The sequence below is a fragment of the Talaromyces proteolyticus genome, assembly GCF_021365285.1.
Source record: "Talaromyces proteolyticus strain PMI_201 chromosome Unknown BGW36scaffold_16, whole genome shotgun sequence".
Taxonomy (NCBI): domain Eukaryota; kingdom Fungi; phylum Ascomycota; class Eurotiomycetes; order Eurotiales; family Trichocomaceae; genus Talaromyces; species Talaromyces proteolyticus.
The window spans coordinates 349578-375865 of NW_025764292.1; the positions used below are offsets into that span (position 1 = coordinate 349578).

General features: G+C 47.5%; 10 protein-coding genes across 10 annotated transcripts; 5 read left to right on the forward strand and 5 right to left on the reverse strand.

The window, feature by feature from the left end:
• The first annotated feature begins 53 nt into the window (after positions 1–53).
• On the forward strand, positions 54–2359 carry BGW36DRAFT_391702 (oxidoreductin). The gene is made up of 3 exons (XM_046217616.1): positions 54–440; positions 490–2027; positions 2087–2359. The coding sequence occupies exons 1-3, from the start codon at positions 327–329 to the stop codon at positions 2196–2198; spliced, it is 1764 nt and encodes a 587-aa protein (XP_046065490.1). The 5' UTR covers positions 54–326; the 3' UTR covers positions 2199–2359.
• Positions 2360–2722: 363 nt separating this feature from the next.
• On the forward strand, positions 2723–4172 carry BGW36DRAFT_433829 (Peroxin 13, N-terminal region-domain-containing protein; the record flags this gene model as incomplete). Its single annotated transcript, XM_046221324.1, has 3 exons — positions 2723–2780; positions 2839–3327; positions 3385–4172. The coding sequence occupies 3 exons, from the start codon at positions 2723–2725 to the stop codon at positions 4170–4172; spliced, it is 1335 nt and encodes a 444-aa protein (XP_046065491.1).
• Positions 4173–5101: 929 nt separating this feature from the next.
• Positions 5102–6691, forward strand: BGW36DRAFT_309032 (major facilitator superfamily domain-containing protein; the record flags this gene model as incomplete). Its single annotated transcript, XM_046212381.1, has 3 exons — positions 5102–5254; positions 5320–5598; positions 5657–6691. 3 exons carry the CDS (start codon positions 5102–5104, stop codon positions 6689–6691), a joined length of 1467 nt encoding a protein of 488 aa, XP_046065492.1.
• A 155-nt stretch (positions 6692–6846) lies between these two features.
• BGW36DRAFT_391706 (tRNA synthetases class I, catalytic domain-containing protein) lies at positions 6847–9398 on the reverse strand. Its single transcript, XM_046217617.1, has 6 exons — positions 8951–9398; positions 8832–8894; positions 8774–8781; positions 8165–8719; positions 7222–8089; positions 6847–7164 (listed from the first exon to the last, which is right to left on the reverse strand). The coding sequence occupies exons 1-6, from the start codon at positions 9260–9262 to the stop codon at positions 7084–7086; spliced, it is 1887 nt and encodes a 628-aa protein (XP_046065493.1). The 5' UTR covers positions 9263–9398; the 3' UTR covers positions 6847–7083.
• Positions 9399–9745: 347 nt separating this feature from the next.
• Positions 9746–10309, reverse strand: BGW36DRAFT_309290 (putative glutathione-dependent formaldehyde-activating enzyme; the record flags this gene model as incomplete). The annotated part of the gene is made up of 1 exon (XM_046212395.1): positions 9746–10309. The coding sequence occupies one exon, from the start codon at positions 10307–10309 to the stop codon at positions 9746–9748; it is 564 nt and encodes a 187-aa protein (XP_046065494.1).
• Positions 10310–11124: 815 nt separating this feature from the next.
• BGW36DRAFT_352423 (putative allantoin permease) lies at positions 11125–13170 on the reverse strand. Its single transcript, XM_046213384.1, has 4 exons — positions 12782–13170; positions 12567–12728; positions 12144–12501; positions 11125–12085 (listed from the first exon to the last, which is right to left on the reverse strand). Exons 1-4 carry the CDS (start codon positions 13083–13085, stop codon positions 11206–11208), a joined length of 1704 nt encoding a protein of 567 aa, XP_046065495.1. The 5' UTR covers positions 13086–13170; the 3' UTR covers positions 11125–11205.
• Positions 13171–14423: 1253 nt separating this feature from the next.
• On the forward strand, positions 14424–15089 carry BGW36DRAFT_433834 (uncharacterized protein; the record flags this gene model as incomplete). The annotated part of the gene is made up of 2 exons (XM_046221325.1): positions 14424–14858; positions 14892–15089. The coding sequence occupies 2 exons, from the start codon at positions 14424–14426 to the stop codon at positions 15087–15089; spliced, it is 633 nt and encodes a 210-aa protein (XP_046065496.1).
• Positions 15090–17202: 2113 nt separating this feature from the next.
• Positions 17203–18771, reverse strand: BGW36DRAFT_391713 (fungal-specific transcription factor domain-containing protein). The gene has a single exon (XM_046217618.1). It carries the CDS (start codon positions 18521–18523, stop codon positions 17330–17332), a length of 1194 nt encoding a protein of 397 aa, XP_046065497.1. The 5' UTR covers positions 18524–18771; the 3' UTR covers positions 17203–17329.
• A 760-nt stretch (positions 18772–19531) lies between these two features.
• On the forward strand, positions 19532–22040 carry BGW36DRAFT_391715 (putative glutamyl-tRNA amidotransferase subunit A). The gene has a single exon (XM_046217619.1). It carries the CDS (start codon positions 19639–19641, stop codon positions 21799–21801), a length of 2163 nt encoding a protein of 720 aa, XP_046065498.1. The 5' UTR covers positions 19532–19638; the 3' UTR covers positions 21802–22040.
• Positions 22041–22146: 106 nt separating this feature from the next.
• BGW36DRAFT_330840 (DUF455 domain protein) lies at positions 22147–26152 on the reverse strand. Its single transcript, XM_046212822.1, has 2 exons — positions 23747–26152; positions 22147–23694 (listed from the first exon to the last, which is right to left on the reverse strand). Exons 1-2 carry the CDS (start codon positions 25921–25923, stop codon positions 22248–22250), a joined length of 3624 nt encoding a protein of 1207 aa, XP_046065499.1. The 5' UTR covers positions 25924–26152; the 3' UTR covers positions 22147–22247.
• Positions 26153–26288: the final 136 nt, after the last annotated feature.

A 26288-nucleotide genomic window follows, 5' to 3' on the forward strand; every position in this document is an offset into this window, starting at 1 on the left:
GCACCCCACCAAGTGGTAACGGCGTGGCGCTGATTGGCCCGCACCGCGGAGTATTCAGACCGACCGCCACCGAGGCCAGATTGCAATTGCATGTTGCGAGCTCCTACAATGAATCAATAATAAGACAATAACTGCAAAAGAGTCAGCAACCGCATCGCATGTTGTTTCTTTGTTTTTGACATACTAGAATGGCAGTTCTTGTTTGATATTTGTACGCCTCTAGATCGAGCGATCATTTCTTTTAAAACGTTATCCCGTTATCCGCACCGGCGCGATCTCGCCATCGTGACCTCAAATTGATAAAAGTGCTGACTTTTGCAACCAATATGCCGTCTGCCGCGAGGACTTTCTATCTCGCCATTTTCGCACTGTTTATCCCAGCCCATGCTACCCTGGACAGTGCAAAGACAAGCTCGCCGTACTCTTCCGATACCTGCGCTGTAAGGAATACCGTTCGCTCCTGCTGACCAAGCTAACTGCTCTTAATAGATTGAGCCTCACGCTACCGTTTCCGATACTTGTGCCTCGTATGCTACGCTTGATGCGCTGAATGACGAGGTTCGTCCGATCCTCACCTCTATCACCCAAGACACCGACTTCTTCTCATACTACCGTCTCAACCTCTTCAACAAGATATGTCCGTTTTGGCAAGACGAGACCAGCCTGTGTGGGAACATCGCCTGTGCGGTGAATACAATCGATTCTCAAGAAGACTTACCACCAATCTGGCGTATCGAAGAGCTCGGTAAACTGGAAGGGCCGCACGCAGGACATCCTGGTAGACGGCAGCAGCAGGAGCGTCCTAAGCAGAAACCGTTACAAGGAGGACTGGGAGAAGATGTCGGGGAAAGCTGTGTCGTCGAGTATGACGATGAATGCGACGAACGAGATTACTGTGTTCCTGAAGACGAGGGGGCTGCCGCCAAGGGGGATTATGTGAGCTTAGTGGACAACCCAGAGCGATTCACCGGGTACGCCGGCTTGGGTGCGCATCAGGTGTGGGATGCTATATACCGCGAGAATTGCTTTGTCAAGCCGTCGTCTTCTCCTTCCTCTCAACTCGCCCCCCTGCAAGGTCTGCAGGTACAAGCCGCAAACAATTTCCGTAGTGTGTTGCACAAGGAGCTGCCGCAGCTAGATGATGAATGTCTAGAGAAGCGAGTCTTTCACCGGATTATTAGCGGCATGCATGCGTCCATATCTACACATCTGTGCTGGGAATATCTGAACCAGACTACTGACGAATGGGGCCCGAATGTGCAGTGCTACAAGGACAGACTTCACAAACACCCAGAGCGGATTTCCAACCTCTATTTCAACTATGCGCTAGTGGCACGCGCTGTTGCCAAATTACAGAAGCATCTACAACATTACAATTTCTGTTCTTTCGACCCGGATCAGGATTTGGAAACCAAGAATAAGGTTCTCGCGCTGACGGAGCAATTACACAATCGTCCACAAATCTTCGACGAAGCAGTCATGTTCCAAGATGAGCATTCGATCGAACTGAAAGAAGACTTTCGCAACCGGTTCCGTAACGTAAGCCGTCTGATGGACTGTGTTGGGTGCGACAAGTGCCGTTTATGGGGCAAGCTTCAAGTGAACGGCTATGGGACAGCGTTGAAGGTATTGTTCGAATACGACGAGACGAAGAACGGCGAAAACCCTCTTCTACGCCGGACCGAGCTGGTCGCGTTGGTCAACACTCTTGCGCGTATCTCAAAGAGTATTGCTGCAGTTCGCAGGTTCCGCGAGGCGGTGCAAGCAGGAAATGACCAAATTTTGGTTTCAGACTCGAAGTCGGAGGCGGTGGTCGAGGACGAAGGGGTTCGATACTACAGACACTCGGATTCGAATTTATACCCAGACAACTACGAGCCCGAATACGAATATCCAGACAACGGTCGACCGTGGGAACAACGCGAGAAGACCGAGACGCTAGCCGAGGAGTTTTGGCAGGAGTGGCGCATTTTCTGGAACACGCTTGCTTGGGTTTTGAAGAGCTGGATGGCAGTTCCCGGAACCGTGTAAGTTTTCATCTCTATTGGCCTTCGTTATACTACCGTTCGAGCGCTGACTGGTGTAGCTGGGATATTCTTGTCCTGGAATTCAACCGACTGTGGCATTTCTGGCTCGGACTGCCGGTACCGCTGCGGACGTGGAAGATCCAGTTTCCAGAGCCGCGTGAGGAGCTGTGATTGTTATATCACTGTAGCATAGATTAGAGGCGTTTGGTTTGTTGTTATCCATTGCATAGCGCTGTCTTTATAATATGTATTATAGTATCGACGACTCGACTCAGTATACAGCTCGATCATAGATTTCCATTTACCTTCAACAGCATATACTTTTTCTTTAAGACTATTCTCATAGGCAATTCTTGTAGACGATTCTCATATTATTCTCATATATTATTCTCGGGATAATAGAATATTAGTCAGCTCGGTAATAAACTTACTCGACCTCGGCATCTCCGCGCACGGGCGGCTTGTCCAACCACTCACGTGTCCGGGGGTCCCCGCCAAGCCGCATTCTCCTCTCTTCTTGTCTGTCAGCGGACAACTTCAAGCATCAACACCTACTCCCCAGAAATTGAAGTCATCGTCAACGGGCTGAGACCGCTCTCCTCGAGTCGCGCACACTGTATCGTCTTCTAGATAGATAGATACACAGGCTCGCCTCCCGTCGATGTTCAGCCGCTTTTAGAGAGCCGGCAACTGTCATGGCGTCCGTATCGCCACCCAAGCCCTGGGAGAGGGCTGCCGCTGGGGCAGCTGCTGGTAAGATGCGATGTGCCCACTGCGCAGTACTGCATTGAGATTGCTAACATGGCGATAGCCTCGTCAATTGTGTCTCCCCCGGGTGCGTCACCGAGCGCTGCTCCAGTAACGTCTACGCCAACTGCCACCACTACCTCGGCATCAACTACCCCCGACCTCCCATCACGACCCAACGGTTTGAATGCCGTCGTCAATAGGACGGCGACGAATTACTCTGCCTACGGCGCGAATCGGCTTGGAACAAGTCCTTATAGTACATATGGTGGGTACGGGGGCTATTCTTCGCCGTATTCGCGGCTGGGCGGCGGGATGTATGGGGGTTATGGCGGGTATGGAGGGATGTATGGTGGCATGGGCGGTATGGGTGGCATGGGCGGCATGTATCCTGGCATGCCAGGTGATCCGAACGATCCAAATAGCTTGACGAACTCGTTTAGTCAAGGAACTGCCGCCACATTTCAGATGATTGAGAGCATTGTCGGTGCTTTTGGAGGCTTTGCACAGATGCTTGAGAGTACATATATGGCGACACATAGCTCTTTTTTTGGTGAGTTGTCTTGTTATGGTTTTTCTGCAATTTTTTGATAAGTACTAACTGTCATAGCCATGGTCTCCGTTGCGGAGCAATTCGGCAACTTACGAAATACACTGGGCTCGGTTTTGGGCATCTACACATTAATTCGATGGTTCAAGACATTAATTGCAAAACTCACTGGCCGCCCACTTCCAGCTGATGCCACTTCATTGACCCCGTCGGCCTTTTCGGCTTTCTTGCATGGCCGCTCTGCACCAGCGACGCTTCCTGATGGCAGCCCGGCTCCTCCTCGCCCGTCCAAAAAACCATTCATCATGTTCATCCTCGCCGTATTTGGCCTGCCCTATTTGATGAGCAAATTAATACGTACTCTAGCTCGATCTCAAGAAGAGGAAGCCCGTCGACACCAACAGTTAGTTGGCCCTAATGGGGAGCTTCAGGCCGCTCTTGATCCATCCAAGCTGGATTTCTGCCGCGTCCTTTATGACTATACTCCCGATGCTCAGACCACAGCCGGGGTCGACCTTGCTGTGAAGAAGGGCGATATCGTCGCAGTCCTCGGTAAATCAGACCCTATGGGCAACCCGTCCGAATGGTGGCGATGCCGTGCTCGTGATGGCGGTGTTGGCTATCTCCCTAGCCCGTACCTAGAAACCATTCAACGACGACCAGCACAGGCTGCTATCACCGCTGGACCAAGCACAAGCAGCGCGCCTGGCAGCCGGACAGCCACGATGACCAAGCTAGACGACGGCCAGCGTTCGCAAAGCATGTCATCTGTCAGCAAGCCGGCTCTGAGTGGGAAGATGGGGGATATCACGCCTCAAAGTTTCCAGAAAAGCGCATTTCAATCATGAATGATTTTTCATCTGTATAATGGGTTCTTCCTGCCTTTGTTTTTTCGTTTCCGGTTGGTTTCCGGTTGGTTTCCAGGTTTGAGCGTTAGATTTCGTCAGGCTGCGAATGTTATCAATACCTTTGTACTTATCTATATTTTATTTATTATCCTCTACTCTCATGGCAGGGAATGAACGCATAATTCTTCATCACGCCCACCAAGTAGAAATAGCCCCAGAAACAAGTATTAACAGGGTATTAATACCGTGTTTATTATCCCGATCTTATCTACTCCGGTGTATCCTCACTAATATTCTTCACACGGGCTGTTCCACGGCTCGGTATCCGTAGTTTTAACACCGATATGACACCTTGACGGTCCTGGTTTTGCCGCATTCGGAAAAAGCGTCACCTACTATCTCGGGCGAATGAGCAACCCCACTTGGCACCAGTTTGCAAAGCCAACAACCAACGTCGCTGATGCAACGCTAACGCTAATGCTCGCTTACTCTGTCTCTCACTGGATTGCTTCCCGTTCTTTCTTTTTTCTTTCGCTGGATTTTTTCCGAGGGGTTTGGTTTGGTTTGGTTTGGCTTTGGTGTTTCGAGATGGAGTTGTATACAGAAGACAAGACATAGCAATTGATACCATTCATACATTTTGAATCAACTCTATTATTTCAATGCTTTATTGAGAACGACCTGACATCATTGTTGCAGAAAAACTCGGTGTCGCGAATTTTAACCCGTTTTATCGCCGAATTTGCCCTAAATGTGCATTTGCATTTGCATCTAGAATCGAAATCTGTTCAGTCTTTGATTCTGATTCTGATTCTCCAATGGGCCAGTCTAGTAACAGCAATCAAGATGCTGCCATGGCCAGTGAGCAGAATACAAAGACATCATCATCATCTACGTCGCCGGCCCCAGCTGAGGCCGTGCCTGTCGAAATGAGCGATGATAAGCAACAGTCAAGTGGAATTCTTCGTCGTACATGGGATACTATCAACTGGGTGCCACCGTTGTGTCGCTACGACCCTAAGAATCCGCCGAAACTGACAATGGCGTTGAACATCTTGTTCGGAATTGCATGCACTTTTACTGTAACCACTCCCTCTATACTTCAAAAACTAAATGTTATGGGAAGTTGCTAATATTAATGTCATAGGTCGCTAATCTGTACTACTCTCATCCCCTGCTCGAGATCCTCGCCGTTTCGTTTAATATCAGCCAGGAGCGCGCAAGTCTCATCCCAACCGTCGCCCAGGCTGGATATGCTACGGGCTTGTTGTTTCTGTGTCCACTGGGCGATATCGTCCGACGACGACCCTTTGTCCTGCTACTTATGGCGTTTACAGCCACAATCTCCCTCGGCCTCTGCTTGACCAAGAGCTTCGAGGCTTTTGTCGCCTTGAACTTTATCATGAGCGTCACAACCGTCACTCCAGTTCGCCCAACCCCAAAAACCATTTACCCCCCTATTGGATCTAACTAACCTCTACCAGCAAATCATGCTCCCACTCGTCGGCCAGCTCGCCGCACCTAACCGCCGCGCCACAGCCATCGCCATTGTCGTCTCGGGCCTCCTGCTCGGCATCCTGATCGCGCGGCTGCTCTCCGGCATCATCGCCAACTACTCGTCCTGGCGCAACGTCTACTGGATGTCATTTGCGCTGCAATACCTCATCCTCATCCTGCTCTGGTTCCTGATGCCTGATTACCCACAATCAAACACAGGCCTGAACTACTTCCGCATGCTCTTCAGCATTCTCGAGATTATCGTAAAATACCCGCTCCTCGTGCAGTCCTGCCTAATCGGCTTCTTCGTCTCCTCCACCTTCACCTCCTTCTGGACCACCCTCACCTTCCTCCTCTCCGATGACCCTTACAACTACTCCACCATCGTCATCGGCCTCTTCGCCCTCGCCGGCATCGTGCCCATGTTCTTCGGCCCGTTCTTCGCGCGCCACGTGACCGACAAGTTTGACACCCACGTATCCGTGCTCATGGGGCAAGGCTTCTGCTTAATTGGGATTATCATCGGCACTTTCACGGGGAAGATATCTGTTGCTGGGCCAATCGTGCAGGCCATTATCTTTGATTTCGGCCAGCAGATTTCGCAAGTGGCTAATCGTACCGCCGTGTATTCGGTTGAGCCAAAGGCCGCGAGTAGGGTGAATACGGCGTATATGCTTTGTGTGTTTTGTGGGCAGTTGATGGGGACGGCGGCGGGGAATCATTTGTATGCGAGCGGGGGCTGGGTGTTGTCTGGCGGTGCGAATATTGGGTTTATGGGTGCGGCCATGGTAATTTTGTTGCTTAGGGGCCCGAAGGAGACGGGCTGGGTGGGCTGGAGGGGGGGGATTGATTTAAGGAGGAATAAGAGGGAGGATAAAAAGGATGGAAAGGAGGAGACGGGAGAGGGAGGAGGAGTGCGAGAAGAGCAAGATCACGATCCAGAGAAGGGAAAGTGCGTGAGCCCTGAACAAGATGCGCAGTCTGAGGCGGAGAAGAAGGGGGCTGGGAATGATATCGATTGATCTCGAACTTCTCAATTCTCAACGTATAAGAAAGATATACGATCAGTGCGTAATGTTCAGTAACATTTGAACTGGGGGAGATAGATATATATAACTCAATTGATCTCAATTGATACTACGAGGTAAAAGACTAGCTAGATTCAACCAATCAAATATGTGAATTTGTTGGCATTACAACACTTGAATCTTGTCTAGACGATATCTCTAATTACTAGCATTGACCTAACTAATCCCTGCTCTAGTCTTGCCATATGCTTCCAAGACAACCCTAAAGGCTCGCGAACACCCTATATAAATCATACGCTAGCGACACAATCATGCACCTCCGCCCTTACTCCAAGACAGTGAAATAACATCGCTTTTTACTTTGCCATTAAAGGATTTAGATTTAGTTAACTCTTTCCAGAATCCTCCTTCAGACCCACAATGCGATTAAGAACAATCTTGTCTTCAGTGCTATCCGAGTCAAGAGCCTGCCACCAGAAAAGATTATCAGCATGAACAGACATGATTAGAAGAAAGTGACTTACAAAATAAGCAACTCGAATGCCCTGGAACCGGACACTCTCCGGTCCAACTTCACCTGCCTTTTCACCCTCTGCTTCAGGCCATGGCGCGCGTCGTTTCACCTCGTAGAAGCCCGTTTCGATCATCGCATTAGGCCAGATGGTCTCGCTGTCGGGGTTGATGTCGTTCATAAACCCGCCAGGCACGGATGCAGGCTGGTCTGATTTGAAAAGGCGCGCGTGGATACGTACTTCGGCGGTGGGTGAGCCTTCGGGGACCCACTGGATGTACGTCTTGGGCCTTTTGCCTTCTTTGTCAAAGACTGCTCTGATTTCCTGCACGGCTCCTGTGGTCTCGTCTTTGGTGAAAGATACGGCTTTGATGGGGTATGGCATTTGTAACAGGCCGACGGTCTTGCCTGGCGCGAGACGGAAGTAGTCTTTGCTGTCTACCTCGCGGAAGTCAGAGCGATCAATGTATACTGTCTTGGTTAGGCGGAGCTTGTGAGAGCCCATGCTAGGGTCTTTGGGTGAAAAGGGAACGTCGACGTCTTGCTCTTCGGCGTCTTCGATTACGACCGGGACGGGGTCAAGAACGACCATAAGCCGGGGAACAGTCCTTTCAAGATATCGTCGAATCGACTGCTCAAAGCGTTTTATATCGATCACGCTTGTAGATGTGGTAACACCAAGCTCGGAGATAAAGGAAAGAAGTGCGCCTGGAGGTATGCCTCGTCGGCGGATTGCTTTAAGAGTATAGAGTCGAGGGTCATCCCACCCGCGGACGATTTTATTTTCAATCAAGCTTCTTAGCCCTCTCTTGCTCATGATTGTGCCGCTGAGGTTCAAGCGGCCATACTCGCGCTGCATTGGTTGGAATTCTACCAGGAGCCTGTACCGTGTTAGTTCAAATCTTATACACACTTTATTTTAGAAGTTCTTGTTGGTAAACGCATAGGGAACATACTCATTTAGCCATTCATAGCTTTCGCGTGACATGATGAATTCAGTAGTGCACAAACTATGTGTGATTCCTTCGAAGCTATCGCACAAGCAGTGCGCAAAGTCATATGTCGGATATACCCGCCACTTGGTGCCCGTCCTGAAGTGCGGCTCTTGGTCTTTGGGAATGCGGTAGGCGGCAATATCCCACATTTGAGGATTGGGGTTGTTTATGATGTCCTGTTTCATGCGCAGCCAAGCGGTTTGCGGTGCATATTCGCCGTCCCGCATGCCACGGAACTTTTTGAGGTTGGTCTCGACATCCTGATTCGCATGCTCGCATCGGTACCGTGGAGAGGATCCCTCCTCGCCGCCGCGCTGGAGTTTGGTTTCCGCTTCATTGCAGTGGCAGACATACGCTTTCTCCATCTTGATCATCTTCTCCGCGAGATCGTACATGCGCTGATAATTGTCCGACGCGTAGGTGATTTTAGAAGGGGTGAACCCTAGCCATCGGATAGTCTCCTCAATAGCGATAAAGTATTCCTCCTTTTCGGCGTCGGGGTTCGTGTCGTCAAACCTGGGTTGGTAGTGTCAGCAGGGATGATTCGTCTCGAGATAGCGCAAAAGTTACCTAAGAATCTACGAGAACGTTAGCTGTGTTCACCCTAATATACTGACAGGAAACTCACAGTTTTTCCTCCATGATACCTAGCAAATCCAAAGTTGATAGCGATTGCCTTCGAGTGTCCAAGCTAACCCTTATATTAGCTTGCTTCCCTTTCACTGGCTCAAATCAAAGGAGGGTTACATGAAGATATCCGTTTGGCTCGGGTGGGAATCGCGTCACCACGTCTTTAGATGGACGCAGCTTGTACACGTCGGCAAGGAATCCCAGCTTGAACATGGCATCGGGGTCGAGGGTAGGCTCTTCAACCTTGGCGGGCTTGCTGGCGGGCTTGTTGGCTTTCTCCTGCTGTACGGATGACGCAGCAGCAGCAGTTTTAGCAGCCTTCTTGGCACGTTTCTGCATTCGCTTCTTGAGCTCGCTCTTGGATACCATCTCGCCCGTCTCCTCGTCAAGCTGCAGCTTGGCCACACTTTCGGCGACCGCGTCCGCCATGGTGGTCACCACTGAGCTGGGTTGACTGTAGAATGAAATCGGGGCGACAATTAATTGACGTAGAATGCCTAGTCGAGCTTAATTCGGTCGCTTGGGTTATTTTCTGCTCTTCAATGTTGTTATCTCGCCTGGTGAGAGAACGAGGGTTGCTTTTTTGTATGAGTCAAAAATGCCCCACCTACCCGCCCCCGCTGGTGCCTCGGAGCCTGAGGCAGAACTTTCTAGGCACGTGACCTCATATGTACTGGGATTTACTATTCACCTTGTTAGATTGAATCGATGGAAATGCATGACAAATTGGTTAAATTCTAGTGAATACAATATAATATACTGATTCTTGCATTATTTTGTCAACATTCACACTTGGCGCGGAGCCAGCATCACATGTGCTAAGAACTATATCCATACCAATTCCTACCTATTCAGCTTCGAGAATTGTGTACAAATTTTCTATAAACATAAATGAAATAAATGTAAAGTCGGCTACAACTTCCCATTCTTCTTGGCCGTCCAAGTAGCAATTGCATCCATCAAAGCCGGACTCAACGAGTCGTACGTTGCCAACCCAACGCTCTGGAACTTATTACGAACCTCATCGATTCCCTCCGGATTGAACCCTTGCTCAATAATACTAGACACAAAGGCTGCAAACTGTGGTTCCTGCCACCCCTTTGTATCCGAAAGTTCAACATGCACAAAGTCTAGACCCTTGAACGGATGATCGACGTGGATACGCCCATACAAATGAACACCACACTGCGAGCATGCGTTTCGCTGGATGACAGCCGACGAGTCAACGACGTGCAACTTGTCGCCGTTGGCGGTAACCTGTACTTTGTCGACGGGGATGACACCAATCACGGAGAAAAGCGTACCGGCTGGTTTCCAGCATTTGGAGCAGCCGCAGGCGTGGTTGTGGAGGACGTTGGAGCCTAATGTTACTTCGACTTTGTTGCTGGGGCAGTGGCAATGGAGTTTGCCGCCTGTGAAGTTTGGTTGGCCTTTGGTTAGACCGTTGTCGATGAGAGGATGCAGGGAGGGTGCCATTTTGATGTCTGGTAGTCCTGATTGGTCGAGGATGTGTAATGGAATACGTAGTAAACAATGTCGATGATGGAAATGAGGACCTTTGGGGATATTATCGTGCTTAAATACTGAGACAATCCTATAAACATGCAAATATCCGGTGATTGAATGCCAATCCTATTCAGGGTTGAATGACTGTCGCTTTCCAAATTTGGAAACTAATCAGGGTTTCGACAGCCCCACTCGCTCCGACAACTTCGGCGTCATCATCGTCTTTCCATGAATGCTCGAGAGGTGGAGAATATTGTACAATTCAAGCTATACAACGAATATACCTACCTTAACAGTCTAGCAATTGATTTCTGCGACGGGTTCGTACGGATGATTGAGGTGGGCCGAATGCACCACCAACACCAACCAATATTAATGGCGTTATTGCGCATCCCCACAGACCCCGTCGAATAAGTAGCGGCCGAGCTATTACAATCCGATGGTAAAGAACGTCCCCAGTTCTGTCGTCTCTATTGCCCTCCATCGGCCTCCGGTGGGGAGACTTTCTCTCCCATTCAATGGCTTCACGGCCGTGCGGGGCTGTCTGACTGGATCTTACATATGTAAAATTCCATGATAATATGTTGAGAGCTGGTTAGTTTGCATCAACACAACATTATATCTTGCACGTTTGGTTTATTGGTCGATGTTAGACATACAAAATTTTTGAACTCATCTGAAGACTGTTCTTGTAGTCGACTGGCACGTCACTAGAGCAAATTTAATTGGCTTACCGTACACAAGGTTTACCATTTCGACTTTAATGTAGGAAATAAAGAGTTAGATGAACTAATAGAGGTAAAATATCAAACGGCTCATTCCTAGGAACTAAGATTATCCCGAAATTACCCAGTAAGTCCTGCCCCTCACGGTTGATAGAATCCCACGACATCATATGGCTCTTTGCGATCGGTCGATTCAGAAGCAGTCTCCGTTCCAGCCACTTCAGTAGCGGTACCTTCGTATGTTGGCATATCGCCGTGTATGGCTTCCTTCACCAAAGTTTCCTTGGCCGGGAAGAAATGACTCAGAACACAATAAAGGAAGAAAGCGCTGCTGAACCCCCAGAGGTAGTTCATCTCCCAGATATGCCGAATTCCGGCGCTTAGTTGGATCGAGGGATTGACTGCATTCGCTAGACCTGGCATATTTGGAGTTACTGATACGAGAAAGGACACGGCGGCTCGCCAGTTGATGCCTGCAATATAACGATATCGGCCGTAGCGACGGTACAAGGCAGGCACGTCAAAGCGTCGTCTTTTTACGATCCAGTAGTCTGCTGCCAGGATGGCTGCAATTGGGGCAAGGAATGTTGATAGCCCTGACATGAATGTCAGCAATGAGCTGGCTGAGGCTACAATTTTCCAAGGCACCATGATCCATCCTGCCGTTACGGTCGTTATTATTACTCCTCGGCGGATGTTAATGTACTTTGGGCAGAGGTTTGTCATGTCGTTGGAGCATGATATGACATTGGCGGACAGGTTGGTTCCGATTTGCCCAACAACCCAAGCAAATCCGACCCAGAAAGCGCCACATCGGCCCCATGGACCATTCCACTCCGCGGCAAGGTCGAGTGGACTCCAGAGGTATTCGCCGTACAAAATCTTTGAGCAGCTAGTGGCGATCATGCCGAATGTTGCCATCAAGACGTTGATCATAGGCAGCCACAATGCCTGCCAATATATTCCACGAGGCCGCTTCATGTATCGAGTGAAATCCGGAATATTAGTAGCCATTGTTGCCCTGTTTCATAGAATCCGGAATTAGTAACTAGGGTAAATGTGGGCAAGGGCAGACCTACCAGCTACCACACATGCTCGAAAAGCTGTTCATAATAAGCCATGATCTTGTCGAGCCACTCGATTGGTAAGGTTGGTTCCAAATATCGCCTACTCCACCGGCTTGCTTTGTCGTGGCAATCACCACAGCCACACTTACCGTGAGGACGATAAATATCTTGAATACAAAAAACCATTTAAGTTTGTGTGGTGCAATGAGCAATATCGGGAATTGCACAGACCAGAACACAAAATGGGCAACCATCTGGTTTGTCGTAATGCCTGCGCTTTCTGGCAAGTGGTTTGGCATATCCAGGAATGACGGCCATATGGAACGAATGATTTGAAACATGGCGGTACTTCCTGTCCATGTCTGGATTGCTAAGTGGACAGATGAGTGTCAGCCATCTTCTGTCCTTGCATTATAGCGGAATTTCAGAGCTTACCGTGCCAGAAGAGAGCAGTTATCAGTCGAGTGACTACCGCAAAGCGAGAGAAGTAAAATCCGAAGGAGGATCGTATAGCAACCGGGAAGGGAATGTGAAACGTCGCACCAATATGACCGTTGAGTATTAATGGAATTGTATCAACCATTGCCCCAGTCAGAGCTATAAAAATATTAGCCAATATATGACATTGTGTCAACCATTAACTCTTTTACTTAGATAAATGCTCTCTCTCCACGTCAAACCAGCCTGGATTATAGAACTAGCACCTTCCCAAGCTTGAGCATTCAAGGCATCGCTGCCCCAAAATCCTAAGATGGTGAACGACGTCCATGTTCGTCTCTCCAGTGGCGTAACATCAGAATCGATGTTAGACCAGGTACCGTCATCTGCAAAGCTCGTTTGTTGGCGCTCGAGGACCCAGCCGTCCAATGTGGTGTATTTTTGGATCTTCTCTCGTATATGTTGCTGTTTGGCAGAGGCAAAGCGCCTCCTAACTACATTCGCCTCCATGTTCATTTATTGGGTCGATTGGATATGCCAGGAAATGGCCCACACCCAACAGTTCGCAGCATCCTATATATGTAACATAGGCCAGTATTAGTGACCTGTAATGTCGGCCAGCATTAGCGCGGCCGATATTTGTATATCTGCAAGACCGAGGGACGGTCTGATAACAGATAAGGCGATAACATTACGCTATGATAGGCTACGCAGACCCCGTAGCTGATACTGTATCTCCCCCACAGTGGCACACCAATAGGCTTATCACTGATCTGAGGGCTCTTTACTGCCTCTACCAGAGTCTCTGGAGAGAATTGCCAAGATTCTTCCATTTCTCAATATTTCACCCTTGTAAGACGAATTTTAATACCGAGTCCTCTTTGAAAAAAAGCAATAAAAGAAAAAATTATCATATTTTAATGGACAACACTCTAGTCATTTTTAATTAATATTAGTTAGATACTGGGGTAAATTCTCACGCGGAGTAGATTTTAGTTACCGAAGAACCCCCTTTCGCCCCTACACAATATATAGATCATGCTTTTATACCATAAAAATGATGTACAGGACTTAGAATGACTCAAACATGCTGAGCCTATGTGTCGTCATCTTTTTCCCTTTCTTTCCATCATAAAGCACTTTGCAATGCGCTGGGCCCTGCATTTCCTTCCTTGATTTTGGAAAGTGGTTGATAATCAGGCTGGTATTCACCGCGATAGGACAACATAAAAGTCCCCTTTATGTCAGACTACCCAACCAATCGCACCCCCGAGCCTTGCTTTCTGTAGAGAGGGGTTCTTGCACTGCAATGTCGTTGGGGGAATGGTCTGCGAGATCATGACCTTCCGCCGCCCGTTCTGATAGAAGAGAATGATGTACCAAAGCACCGGACTTTCAATGTTACTATAACCTCTTGCTTATACATGGCCATTCTACTAAAATAGGTTAGATACACTGCAGAGCGCAAGACATAACGCCCGGGGGTTTCCTGTCAATCGCCAGGTGACATTCCAACGCTGGCTTCTCTCTTCTAGGTGCACTGGCAGCCCGTACGATTTAGTCATCTATGCATCAATACTGCAGCCTCTGAAAATGCAAGATACAACCGCACAGATACCAGAGGTACGCAGGGGAATCATTCCCGTCCAATTCAACGATTGGGAAAATGTATTTGTTGCCGATATGTCTCCGGTGTCCTTGTGATACAACTCAAGCATTAGCTGCTAGCTTATCTTATAGTACTGCTGGCCTCTATAATACCCCTAACGACCTTACAATCTACCTTATATTCATACTTTATCCAGCCACATTACTCCCAGAGGGCCCTCTGAACTTGTGGATGAAGCTTGCCGTATGGACCAACTCTGGTTCTGCAACGGCCTATGGACTTGCTTAGGAGATCTACCGCACAACGGCTCTTACGCAAGACAACCAACCCGTGGACTTCATCGCCAAAGCGGGAATGCTAATGGATATTACTCAACGATCATCCTGATACCGGAATTCCAGCTCGGAGTAGTGCTTCTCATTACTGGCGATGCGGAATTGCTGAATCATCTGAGAGAGAGTATAACGTCTACATTTGCCCCCCTTGCAAATGAGTTACTTCGCACTGCCGCATCTTCGAGGTACGTGGGCTGTTATAAATTGTCTACCGGCACGGATGGCATCTCCGTGTCCAACGGTAGGATCGAGCTCGCAGAAGACAACCAAAGGCCAGGGATTCACCGGAAAAGTTGGACTTCTCTCGGCGTAGATTTTGTGGCCACATATGCTGAGCTATCGGGTGTGAGTTGAATTCAGGAAACTGATAACTAAGAGCACTACCTGGCGATCTCGTCACGGCAGCTTTCATGGCTGAAATTTGGCGGCTTGTTATTATACCAGAAATGCGACCAAGATCAGGGCCAGAAGCGATTGTGGGACGACTTCTGTGCTGCGGATATTGACGATCTCTCTTATGCCGGGAAACAATGGGAGAGTTCCACGTGGGTTTTAATGCAAAGGGACAGGCGATGACAATAAATGGGATAGGATTACGCACTATTCTGCATCCGACTACTTGCGAGGATGTGGAGATTGGTGAAGTAGATAATAGGGTAAAGATATTTGTCGAGAAATCGGAATTATGAAAAGCTGTCTATATCTCATATTCGATTGCTTTTTCCGTAAATCATCGAAATTCTCTACAAGTAAACTGCCGCAAATGAATAGTTCGTTAAGAAGCCAAAGCATAATACTGAGGAGTGGAGGATACTTATTCTATCTAGGGCAGGGAGCTTTTCGTATCTATATTCTAATTTCTACATCCTCTGAATTGGAATTTCGGAGTATAATAGGCAGTTCCAGGATTGAACATTAACATTGAAGGTTCATGAGTAGATATCGATTGATCGATTTACTGGTGTCTGTATTATCCTCTAATACATGTACAGCCCCTATCACGGCCCTTCCAGAGTGGCCAGCAGATAATTAGAGGCGCTGTGAGTGACCTATATATTATCTAATTCACGCACATTGATATTGATATTTTGACGACGTCCAATATGATAATCAGGATTCAGTAAATCAATACCAATTACTCTATCTTTGAAGCTTGACACGAGAATACCAAGACAGTGAGAGAATGAATACTAGCAAGCAGTTGCGTGTGAGTCGTGTAGATATATTAGCAAGGCCACGTTGAAGGCGCCAAACCATACACCAGGCATCTATTGACGACCGTCACAGGTATGTGAAATGGAGTCGAAATATTTAGTATATTGTGAATAATTTATCACACAAAGAGTGGGAATAGGATATGATATATTAATTAATAAGAAGTAGCGGAACCCCCGTCCCAAAAAAGAATCACCAGCAAGAGAAAGGACGCTTAACCTTCAGGATGCGGAAATTAATAGGCTCTGGAATCTGACGCGACTACCGTTCCTTGAGGGACCCATGTCATGAATGGATATCAATTGATATTTAATCTGAAGATAAAGTATACCATCGTATTCAAATCAAGTAAATATAAAAGCATCAATGAAACCCTAAGACAAAAACGTACTAGACTGTTTTATTTCGGAGCTCCATTTAATACGAGTCTAAGATGGGAGTTTTTCTCCGAGAATTGAGGCTCGAGATAAGCAAGAATCCCGCGGGCCCCGCGCAGCCCGCGGGATTGTGCATGTTATCTATCGGACTACCGACCGTCAATATTGCATCGAAGCGGTGGGGTAGTCATGAGATTGACTAAACGCCATCTTATCTTTTATTTTGGTTTGTATCTATATTAATTAATGCTTATAAGCTGCGTTCTATAAATATGTGTTAACCGAGAGGATGGTGGCACTAGCTTCGCTGGCAGAAGCTATAATATGACGTTGTCTTAGATAAAGTCAAGCAATCGCATAATTTCGATGAAATCCATGATTGATGTCACGCAGCTACAAGCACAAGTTGTTGAAAGTCTGCGAGATGCGTGCAACTGAGTCGGATTCTTATATATCGAAAACCAGGGCATTCCGCAATCCATAATCGATCAAATATTTTCTACAACGGAACAATTTATCAGTCTGGGCGCGGATATATATATATAACAACATGCGTATTTCAAAATTGGGACAGTGTTGTGTGAATATAAGGAAGAATGTCTATACGATTGAGATAAAAAAAGCCAGATTGAATGAAGCCTTCAGTTTGGAGTGGATCCATTGAACAACAATCCCTCTGATTTCTGCAGCAGAAGTGAGGTCTACAATAAAGTGATAACGCCCTCACAAGTGGGCAAAATCTCTGGCCGAAGCAAAACCGAAAATGTGTCGTGATATTAGTCTAATGATACATGTACTTTTCGCAGTACAATCCATCGCGTTTTAAATGTCACGAAGCGAGAACGTTATTCGATACCGGTGTTTATCGGGCCAAGCTATAACACCATAATTAAGCCCCTGGCGACCTGTCTAGCTGAGGGCGCAAAATATGATCCCATTTCGGCTGTCCTTTAAGTTTGGAAAAGGCTCGCTATTAGGAGACTCGAAAAGGACGAGTGTGAGAGGCAACCTGTGAAGATGGAAAGCCACCTAAAAACCCTGATCGATGTAACCAATGTTGACTATATATCGTCAAGACCTAATGAATAGTTTCATCGGCACTGCTGAGCTAAATATTGTATATAGAATCTTTGAAAGATCATTACATGGCTAGATAGCTTACACCTGCATCTTTGAAAACTGAGGTTTGGAACATATGAGATAGGTTGAGAGCCACCTCTTCGTTTATGGAGGCATTAAATCATAGCTGGGACCGGTGGAATTTGAAAACGTCCATGACATGATGTTATCCAGGTCAATGGACGTCGCGGAAAACTGCTGGATTGACAATGGCGAGAAGGCGACGTTTTCGTTTATTTCAACAGACGGATCAATATTTGCTGTGTTTGTGAGATTTACTCTTTCCGAATGCAGCTCTGGAAATGAAATCTTGGAGTTCTTCCAATCATCCCACCCCAGCACTCGAAGTCTAGTATGAGTATAAGATACCCAGTCGCTCATTTTCGCTTTCATACGAAGCTGCCACTCAAACTCTTTCATCAGATTTTGCAGATCCTCCGATTCTTCCATGCTGACGCTTGTAGTGCGAAGAAGGCCTAGAAATCCGCCGAGAATTGTTGCACATCCACCTGCGGCAAAGAACCAGAATGATTCCATATGCTCGGGACGCAGATGCGAAATAAATTGAACTAGGGTACGTGCTCGTGTTCGAAGCATTCCGCGGATGAATTGAACAAATTGCGGATCAACTTTAGACTTTGATTGCTGTATCGACCACAGCAAACGTCGATGTAGTGCTGCGGTTGTCGCATGCAGCGCGAGGTGAAGAAATCCATTCATGCATAGCTTCCCGGGTTGTATATTTTCTAGACCCAATTCTTCCGGGAGATTTCGCAATAGTTGCGCGAGGTCAGTCCCCAATGACTTGGCAATAGTAAGTACTTCTTGGGGCTCAAGCACTTCTGCTAGAGATTTCACAGAATAGAGCTCCCGCAGCATGCGGGAAGCAATACGACTCAAGTTCACGAGCTCCATGAACAACAATTTTCCGTTCTCAATGCTTACACTGCCAACCTCCTCACCCGACTCCTCGTCCCCAGCACCTTCGGAGAAATCGGTAGTCTCAAGTGGTTTCACAATCCAATCGGAGGTTTCTGAAATCATGCATGGTCGCCCGAGAACCAATGCCGAGAATGTATCCTGAATAAATAAAGCCCAGGCCAGTCGTTTCCGCAGACCTTTCTCCCACTCTGGGATATCCCAGTGTGAGCAATCTAAATGGAGCCCAAGATGTTGACCCAGTCCCATGAGTGAAGAGGTGAAAGACCACATCCATGAGTTATCTGTAAACAGTGGATTGCGATGGCGTTGCAAGAGCAGAAGACCAGCTTGTATGGTATTAAGGCGAGGCCGATGCATAGCATCCTGCACAGCATGATGGGCAATCCTGACCAATGCAGCTTCATTGATCTTTTCCTGGAGTAGAAGTTCTGGATCGTACGACCACCAGCAAACAGCCAGCGCATAAACGGCGGCAAGAAGATGCGCAGTAATCTCACGATATGTCCGATTGTACTTTTCTAGGAAAACGTTTTTATGAATAATAGGAAATGAGGGGTGCACAATGCGAAAGTATAGCTTGATTAATATTGCTCCATGTGGACGTACAAGCGACTCGACGTCTTCCACGTTGACTTCGCCCCAAGTATCATCTTTCCGGATACTCTGATAGACTTCAACATCTGGGGTCATTTGGAAGAAAACATTATCCTGTACCTTGCGCAATGTCGACGGGCTGAATATGCTATTGGATGATGCCGTATTGTCTCCATCCCGCAATGGCCGCATTGAGTCGTGGCTATATGTAGTTTTTAATAGCTGGCTGTCATACTCGCCGCCTGGTCCAATGAGCTCTGAGAAGCGGCTTTTTTCAAGACCCAGCGTTTTGGTCAGGATGGATTCCTTGGGATAGTCAAGCTCTTGGTCTAACGCTGAATCCACAGGTGAGTCTGGTAATGGCTCCTCAGAGGGTCTTGGCCGCGGGACTTTCTAGGAGCGAATTCTCTGACATTCCCCGCAGTGGCACGGCGTTTTGGCGGGGAGGCTGTAAGAAGGTGCAGGAAGACAGACCAGCAGCTTGGCAGGTCAAGCAGCTAGGCGATCCGTACAGGGTGACGCATCTTTGTTTCTTCTTCCGGCAAACATCACATGCTCTCATTATGGGAAATGGGTCCTGATACTGGATGGATCCAGAATTCCCAGGGATTTTGCAGGTATACGGAGTCGGAAGGAGTGCGCCGATAAAGGAGATGCTGGGATGACTGGAAGATAAGCAGGCAGATAAGAGCAACGCCGCGATAAGATATGGATAAGATAAGAACGGCGCTCTTCCCGACATCTGGAGCCGCGGGCTGTCTCAACGGCAAGCAATATCGTGGCTTAAAGCCTGGCTTGTCTGGCGCAATGTTCCCCAATCATGTTTACCACAAACCCTGTCGTCCATGCCAATTAGACCTTAAATTATCATTCACAAGATGGTTGCTGCCCAGTCAATGAACCGGATCGCCGGGTCGGCCGAAGGCAATAGGGATGTGTCTGTATCATTTGAAGCGCAACCATACGCATTCCGCTTCAATCCCTCGACAACTGCCCTTGTCATTATTGACATGCAGCGTGACTTCCTGCTCAAAGACGGCTTTGGATATATTCAAGCAGGGGATGCGGGAGTTGAGAAGGTGCAAGCCACCATCCAGCCGACGCTGGCGGTATTGCGCATGTTCCGCGAACGCAGAATGCATGTCATTCATACACGCGAAGGCCACAGACCAGACCTTCGTGATCTACCGACACCCAAATTGTTGAGGCAAGCACGTGCTCCAACCACACGGCACTCCATGGTTATTGGAGATGTCGGTCCAATGGGACGACTTCTGACAAGAGGAGAATATGGCCATGATATTATCGATGAGCTACAGCCAGTTGTTGGGGAGTATGTGGTTGATAAGCCTGGAAAGGGAAGCTTTTTCTCTACTTCCTTACATGAGCACCTAGTCGATAGGGGAATCACTCATATGATTGTTGTTGGGGTCACTGTGGAATGCTGTGTCACAACCACCGTTCGGGAAGCCAATGACCGAGGATTCGACGCTTGTATTCTCAGCGACTGCACAGGTGGCTTTGTGTCAGATTTCAAGTCGGCCTCGCTCGACATGATACATTTCTCGGAAGGACTTTTTGGATTTGTTAGCCATTCACGACCACTCCTCGCCGCCTTGTCTTCACTTCCAGCCCATCCTCTAGAGAATGGAGCTGACTGGGACGGTTCGTTGGATATAGAAACCCTGAAGACTGCATACTCGGCAGGTCTCTCCCCAGTCACAGTTATCAATCATGTTCTTGATAAGATCAATTCCGACAAAATACAGCACCCGTCGATTTGGATTAATCAAACTCCAGCTGAGGACCTCTTATGCAGAGCAAAAAAACTAGAGCAATCTGCTGATCGAAACCTCCCCCTGTTTGGAATTCCTTTTGCTGTTAAAGATAACATTGATGTTTCCGGACTCCCTACAACGGCGGCATGCCCATCATTCGAATACGTCCCTAAGATATCAGCCCATGTTGTCCAAAGACTGGAAGATGCGGGTGCAATTGTCATCGGAAAGACGAACCTCGATCAGTTTGCCACAGGGCTTGTAGGGACCAGGTCCCCATTCGGTGCCTGCCATTGTGCTTCTGACCCGGCACGTATTTCAGGGGGTTCAAGCTCCGGCTCCGCCGTAGCTGTCGCTCTTGGCCAAGTCTCGTTTGCTCTAGGAACAGATACGGCAGGGTCAGGTCGTGTACCAGCTGCTTTTAATAACATCGTCGGATTAAAGCCAACCAAGGGCACTGTCTCCACTGCAGGCGTGATACCTGCGTGTAAGACCCTCGATTGTGTTTCTTTCTTCGCAAACACAATCTCTGACGCAAGAACCGTATGGCTTGTATCCAAGGGACGCGACTCTGAAGATCTATATTCACGAAGCTCCCCATCATTGGCATCCCTGACGAGCAGATCCTTACTGCACGAAGAGTCACCCTATACTGTCTCATTTCCGCCTGAAAGCATATTAAAGGAAACATTATCTTCCGGGTATCACGAAAAATTCGCAAAAGTCATTTCGCTGGTTCGTAACTTGGCTCATATCGAGGAAGTCAGCTTCGACTGGTCATCATATCTATCTGCATCAGATCTACTGTACAAAGGCGCATTTATTGCCGAAAGAACCACCTTTCTACAGGAAGTGTTAAAAAACAAAGAAAACACTTTAACTCTACATCCTGTAACACAAGATGTCTTGGATTCAGCTAATTCCATGTCTGCAACCGACGTATTCCGTGATATTTACGAAGCTCAGCGACTGTCAAAACTCATAGAAGCCGAATTTGACAAGTGCGATATTCTTGTTGTACCTACCGCTCCAAATCATCCGACAATCCAAGAAGTAGAGAAAGATCCGATTGGGCCTAATTTGAAGCTGGGTGTTTTTGCGAGCGCTGTCAATATCCTCGATTTATCCGCAATTGCCATACCAGCAGGTCATATTCAGGGATTGCCCTTCGGTATATCTATTATCGCTCCCGCTTTTAGGGAGGGGTTTATTCTAAATGTGGCTCAGAGGATCCAGGCGCGTTTAGGCCATTTTGCATTATGATGTGATGTTGCTGTTGTCGAATCAATAAACTAGTTTCATGTGACACCTTAGTGTGCTTTGTAGATTCAGGCAATCTTTCGTTAGTTGTATCTCCTTCTCCCTCATAGGTTTCAGGTGGCCGATACCGCTAACGCGATCCCAGAGGGATGTAATCAAACCTATCTTGTATTAAATTCGACGGACAAACAGGGCCGATTAATCGAGATGGGCAGATTTGCAGGGGGGAATACAAAAGTTTATGGTGGGCTGTACCTAACAAAGAAAAATCGGCTGAGGAAATCGGCTAAATACCAAGGCTCTGTCTGGCTTACTGTTAAAGGCCGTACATATTTTGTATATATAGCATATATTGTAACGTGAATTAAATATTGAAATACCATATACTATCAAAATCGTACACGAAACATAGCTCACACCTCAAATTCTTACAATAACTTATATCAAGTTCAGCCCCCATTCTTTGACGCACCGCTATTAAAAATAAGATCAATTCTCTTCTCGCGGTCCCATACCCGCTCACCATCACTCCTCCTCTTAAAGTACAAAACGCGATGCATGGGGATAAACTCATCGTCCGTCTGCTCAGACTTCCACCGGTCAATGGGTACTTCCTTTTCGCCGATGAAGCGATCGACATACCCAACCACATAGTCCGCCGAGTCGAAGGAAGTGTCCCATCGAAGCCGGCTGAGAATCTCGTCTGCGGGACGGAGCTTGGGTCCGCCGGTTACTTGCGTCGATGGGGCAGGTCGTGCGTTCCGTAGAGGTAGGTTTCGTTGCCCGTCATCAATATCGTCAGTCTCCGGTGAGTTGCTGAGGTCCTGGCCAAAATCGTCATCAGAGTCGAAATCATCGTCTTGGGTAGTCGCACCATCCGCCCATGTCATATCGTCAAGGCGTAGGCCTTCCAACTCAGATTGCTTCAATAGCGAAACATCTACCCAAGAAAAAGATGTATCAAAGTAGTTCTCGTCGGAACGGATCTGTTCACCGAAGTTGTTGAGCAAGGTAACGAGGGAAATGTGTGCAGACCGGCGATCTGAGTCTGTCATTGGCCCTGTGGTGTTGCTCTTTTCGTTCTTTGCTAGACCAATCAGGAAGCAACCCTGGTACTCTCGACGGCTTTCTGTATTCTCCTCTTCCATCTTTGTAAATCGAGCTGGCCAGACTCGTGCATGAATGTCAGGAAACTTCCGATTGATGTCAACCAACAGAGATACACAGCGGAATTCCAGCCACCCGATTAACATCCGTCCCTTCGTGGCTGCTCCTCCCCAGAACTGCACATCCACTTGGACATAATTCGAATAGGCTTTTAGGAAGTCGGCCGCACCGGTCTTTCTAGATCCTGTGCCTGCAATATCGACCCAGCTGACGGTTTGTCCAGAAAGGAGTTGGTCTGCTCGTTTGAATTCCTGTTCCAGTGTCTTGACAGACGGCGCCGTTGCAGCGCGAGCAACATTCACCTTTGGAGGATGAATACTTAAAATCACCATAGGTTCTCTAGATGAGCGATGATACTTCATTTTCCCTTTGTAATAGGTAGGGTCATATATCATGTCATTCTTCCAGTCAAAATTCGCGTAGTGTTTGAAGAAGGTGCAGATTATATCCGAAGCAGAAACCGCACCAGCCTCACGGAATGACAGCTTGCAGACGCGACCGAGAAGCAAAGTGATGTGAATCCCGCCGAGAAAGCCAAGTTTGGAAGAATAGATGCCTCTATTCTTAGCCCACGTTTTGATAAAGCGATATGCTAGACGGAAAGCCGTCATGTCGGGAATAGTTCGCTGCAAATAGTCGAGGTCTCGAATAGAATTGAGCTTCAATAGAGACTGCATTGGGAGATCGAAAATGTAATCTGTAGATGGAAGCTCTAGTGCTTGAGGCCAACTATTCAATTCAATTAGTATTTGGTGCATATGATAGAATATGTAAGACATACCTCTCAGTCACGTTAGTTGCGGCACAGTATTGCAAATCGAATCGAACACCTCCGGCTTCAAGTTCTAACATAGTGCCAGATACTGCTTTAACCTTTCTCAGAACACGAATCTGCTGCCACTCTTGTCGTCGTAGCTTTTGAATCATAAGGGCAAAGAATGTTGTAGGACTGATTGTGCCAATGACGAGACAGTCCACATCGGATGAAGAGTCCCATACACCTAATTTGTATGATCCAACAGGTACAACGACGAATGCAATATTCAATCGTGTCTCAACAGCAGTATTAACTTCTTTTTGATGAACTGCACGTTTGATCAATTCGAACATCTGTTGACGATGAAAAACCTCATCTTCAGATGGAAACATCTCATGGTCGTCTAATATAGCTTTCAGCTGCGTGCCGGTGCCGAGACTTCGTGGTGCTTTTTCGACAGTAATACCCAAATCGTCTTTTGCAGGGTTTTCCGTGTCAGAAGTAGCACCCAAGTCTAATTTCGCCCGTATACCCCAGTGATCACTTCCCAAGCGACCTTCTGTATTTGGATCAGGTAGCCCGAACAAATTGAAACTCGTAACCTTGAATCCGTCCCCCTTTACAAAAATGCGGTCATATCTTTGCGGGCGACTGTGAAAGCTTCTACCAGAAATATCCGCAGCTAAAGTGTTCTCCACCGGATCGAATGTAGCACCTTCTTCACCATCATACAAAGTCCCAAACTCCTGCTTATACGTTGAAAACTCAGAAGCTGTAGAAGAACCAGTGATCCGGTTTGCAAAATAGCAATCCACAAGTCCTGAGTCTGTGAAAAGAACTTCAAGAGATGATAGAATCGATGCACCTTGTGCTGTGATCGAGTTTCGCTTTAGCGCCGCATCAACTGTGTAGGAGGAAGTTGTAATGTTGAAATCACCGGCAATAATCCAGTTATTGTCACGATAGTGAGTTTTCAAATGCCGAATAATAGTTCTAACTTGTGAATACTTAGCAGCAATAGAGCCATCGGTAAGTCCACAGGTCAAGTGGACGCCAGTGACTATCAAAGGCAGAAACTCATCGCCGTGAAAAGTCCCAATATCTTGCAGCTGAAGCACTACTGACCCCTTGTGTCGCTTCTCAGAAGGAAGCCACTGCCATTGAAACCTCCAGCGACTCAAAACCACGATGTTGCGCAGACTCGGGAGAGGTCCAATCTCTGGCTGTTCTGGGGACCCATGGCTTGTGAACGGATACCGTGAACGTATGTGTTCGTCTTTAAGCAGGAAAGATAAGAAGTCGTCTGAGACCTCTTGTAGAACCAGAATATCAGCGGCACTTGAATTTCCCAATAAATTCTCTAGAATGATAGGATATCGCTCCGTTGGTGGCGGGTAGACCGTATCAATCAATACATTGTATGATGAAACACTGATAGAAGCTGGAGTATGTTTGGCTGCCTCCGATACGATCGATGGGTCAACGTTTTTCCATTGCTGTTTTGCTTGATTAGAATTCATGGGGTGGAATTCATACGTAGTTCCCGGCTGAACAGCCTGATTATCCGTATGCGCATCGTCCGTGGCTGGCGCAATGTCGGATAACGTCAATGGAAACCCTTCTGACAGTTTGATAGTTCCCCAAACTCGCATCCGACCAACCGTCGAGCCAAACACCTGTGACTGATCTCGGATAAGCACGACAAGTTCTGAAACCTGCCATTCTACTGGCGGAAGCAAGTCGACTTTGGAGACGAGGTAATCTCGAACTGAGTTGTTATCCGCGTCGCTTTGGCCGATTGTCAAATGGGGTTGATGATTAAGGTCTGACTGTCCTAGGGCAAATATAATATGCCTTCGCATTTTTTGTAGTTCTTGACAGCCGTTTCCGCTGTCAGTGGTGTATACTGTAGTGTGACGTTTGTGTGTAAAGAAGCCAGCCGTGTCTAGACGAACTTGAAACTCCTCCGTGCTGTTATCAACCAGGGTTGCTCGCACTAGCTCGACGGCATGGGGTAGGCTTTCTGGAGCCACGAATGGGTAGATCATGTTAACATGTGGAGGCCATTTCTCATATGCCTTATCGTATAGGGCTCGCAGCCGATTGATATCTTGAGTCAGATGTGTTGGTGGAACAATACATAATGCTGTGTCGTGCGAATTCAACGACAAAACCCGGGAATCTTCCAAATTCGAAGCCATAACTATGACTTTATCAAATAACACCTTTAAATGAATAAAATAATGGGGAGAAAATAAATCGACCGCTAAAAAGCAGGGGTATCTCAACAACGACAAATGTAATTGAAGTAGCACAAATGCGATGATAGAATTGATTGTCAAGATGATTTTTTCAACCCATTGGAGTACTTATGTGGTTATTTAACTTCACGCAAATGCATCGCGAATCTGAAGGATTACGAGCATTGCTATGTAAGAAGGCGCAGCAAGATGGGTCAGGATGAGTCGACGTGAGTATTTATGCGTTAGCCAATTAGAGCCCAACTGTCGGGAGCTCCCACGTGAGATGTGGAGAAGCCCCTTCGGCCAATCCTGTGACTCTCGCC

Bases quoted from the DNA above. Each gene is read 5' to 3' on its own strand.
- BGW36DRAFT_391702 (XM_046217616.1), top strand. From the start codon at position 327: ATGCCGTCTGCCGCGAGGACTTTCTATCTCGCCATTTTCGCACTGTTT. The intron at 441-489 runs GTAAGGAATACC...TGCTCTTAATAG, and splicing joins ACTCTTCCGATACCTGCGCT to ATTGAGCCTCACGCTACCGT. The intron at 2,028-2,086 runs GTAAGTTTTCAT...TGACTGGTGTAG, and splicing joins ATGGCAGTTCCCGGAACCGT to CTGGGATATTCTTGTCCTGG.
- BGW36DRAFT_391706 (XM_046217617.1), bottom strand. From the start codon at position 9,262: ATGGCGGACGCGGTCGCCGAAAGTGTGGCCAAGCTGCAGCTTGACGAG. The intron at 8,090-8,164 runs GTATGTTCCCTA...AACACGGTACAG, and splicing joins AGCTATGAATGGCTAAATGA to GCTCCTGGTAGAATTCCAAC. The intron at 7,165-7,221 runs GTAAGTCACTTT...TTCTGGTGGCAG, and splicing joins GCATTCGAGTTGCTTATTTT to GCTCTTGACTCGGATAGCAC.
- BGW36DRAFT_352423 (XM_046213384.1), bottom strand. From the start codon at position 13,085: ATGAACATGGAGGCGAATGTAGTTAGGAGGCGCTTTGCCTCTGCCAAA. The intron at 12,729-12,781 runs GTAAAAGAGTTA...ATATTTTTATAG, and splicing joins GAGAGAGAGCATTTATCTAA to CTCTGACTGGGGCAATGGTT. The intron at 12,086-12,143 runs GTAGGTCTGCCC...TCTATGAAACAG, and splicing joins TCGAGCATGTGTGGTAGCTG to GGCAACAATGGCTACTAATA.
- BGW36DRAFT_391713 (XM_046217618.1), bottom strand. From the start codon at position 18,523: ATGCATCGGCCTCGCCTTAATACCATACAAGCTGGTCTTCTGCTCTTG.
- BGW36DRAFT_391715 (XM_046217619.1), top strand. From the start codon at position 19,639: ATGGTTGCTGCCCAGTCAATGAACCGGATCGCCGGGTCGGCCGAAGGC.
- BGW36DRAFT_330840 (XM_046212822.1), bottom strand. From the start codon at position 25,923: ATGGCTTCGAATTTGGAAGATTCCCGGGTTTTGTCGTTGAATTCGCAC. The intron at 23,695-23,746 runs GTATGTCTTACA...TGAATTGAATAG, and splicing joins GCAACTAACGTGACTGAGAG to TTGGCCTCAAGCACTAGAGC.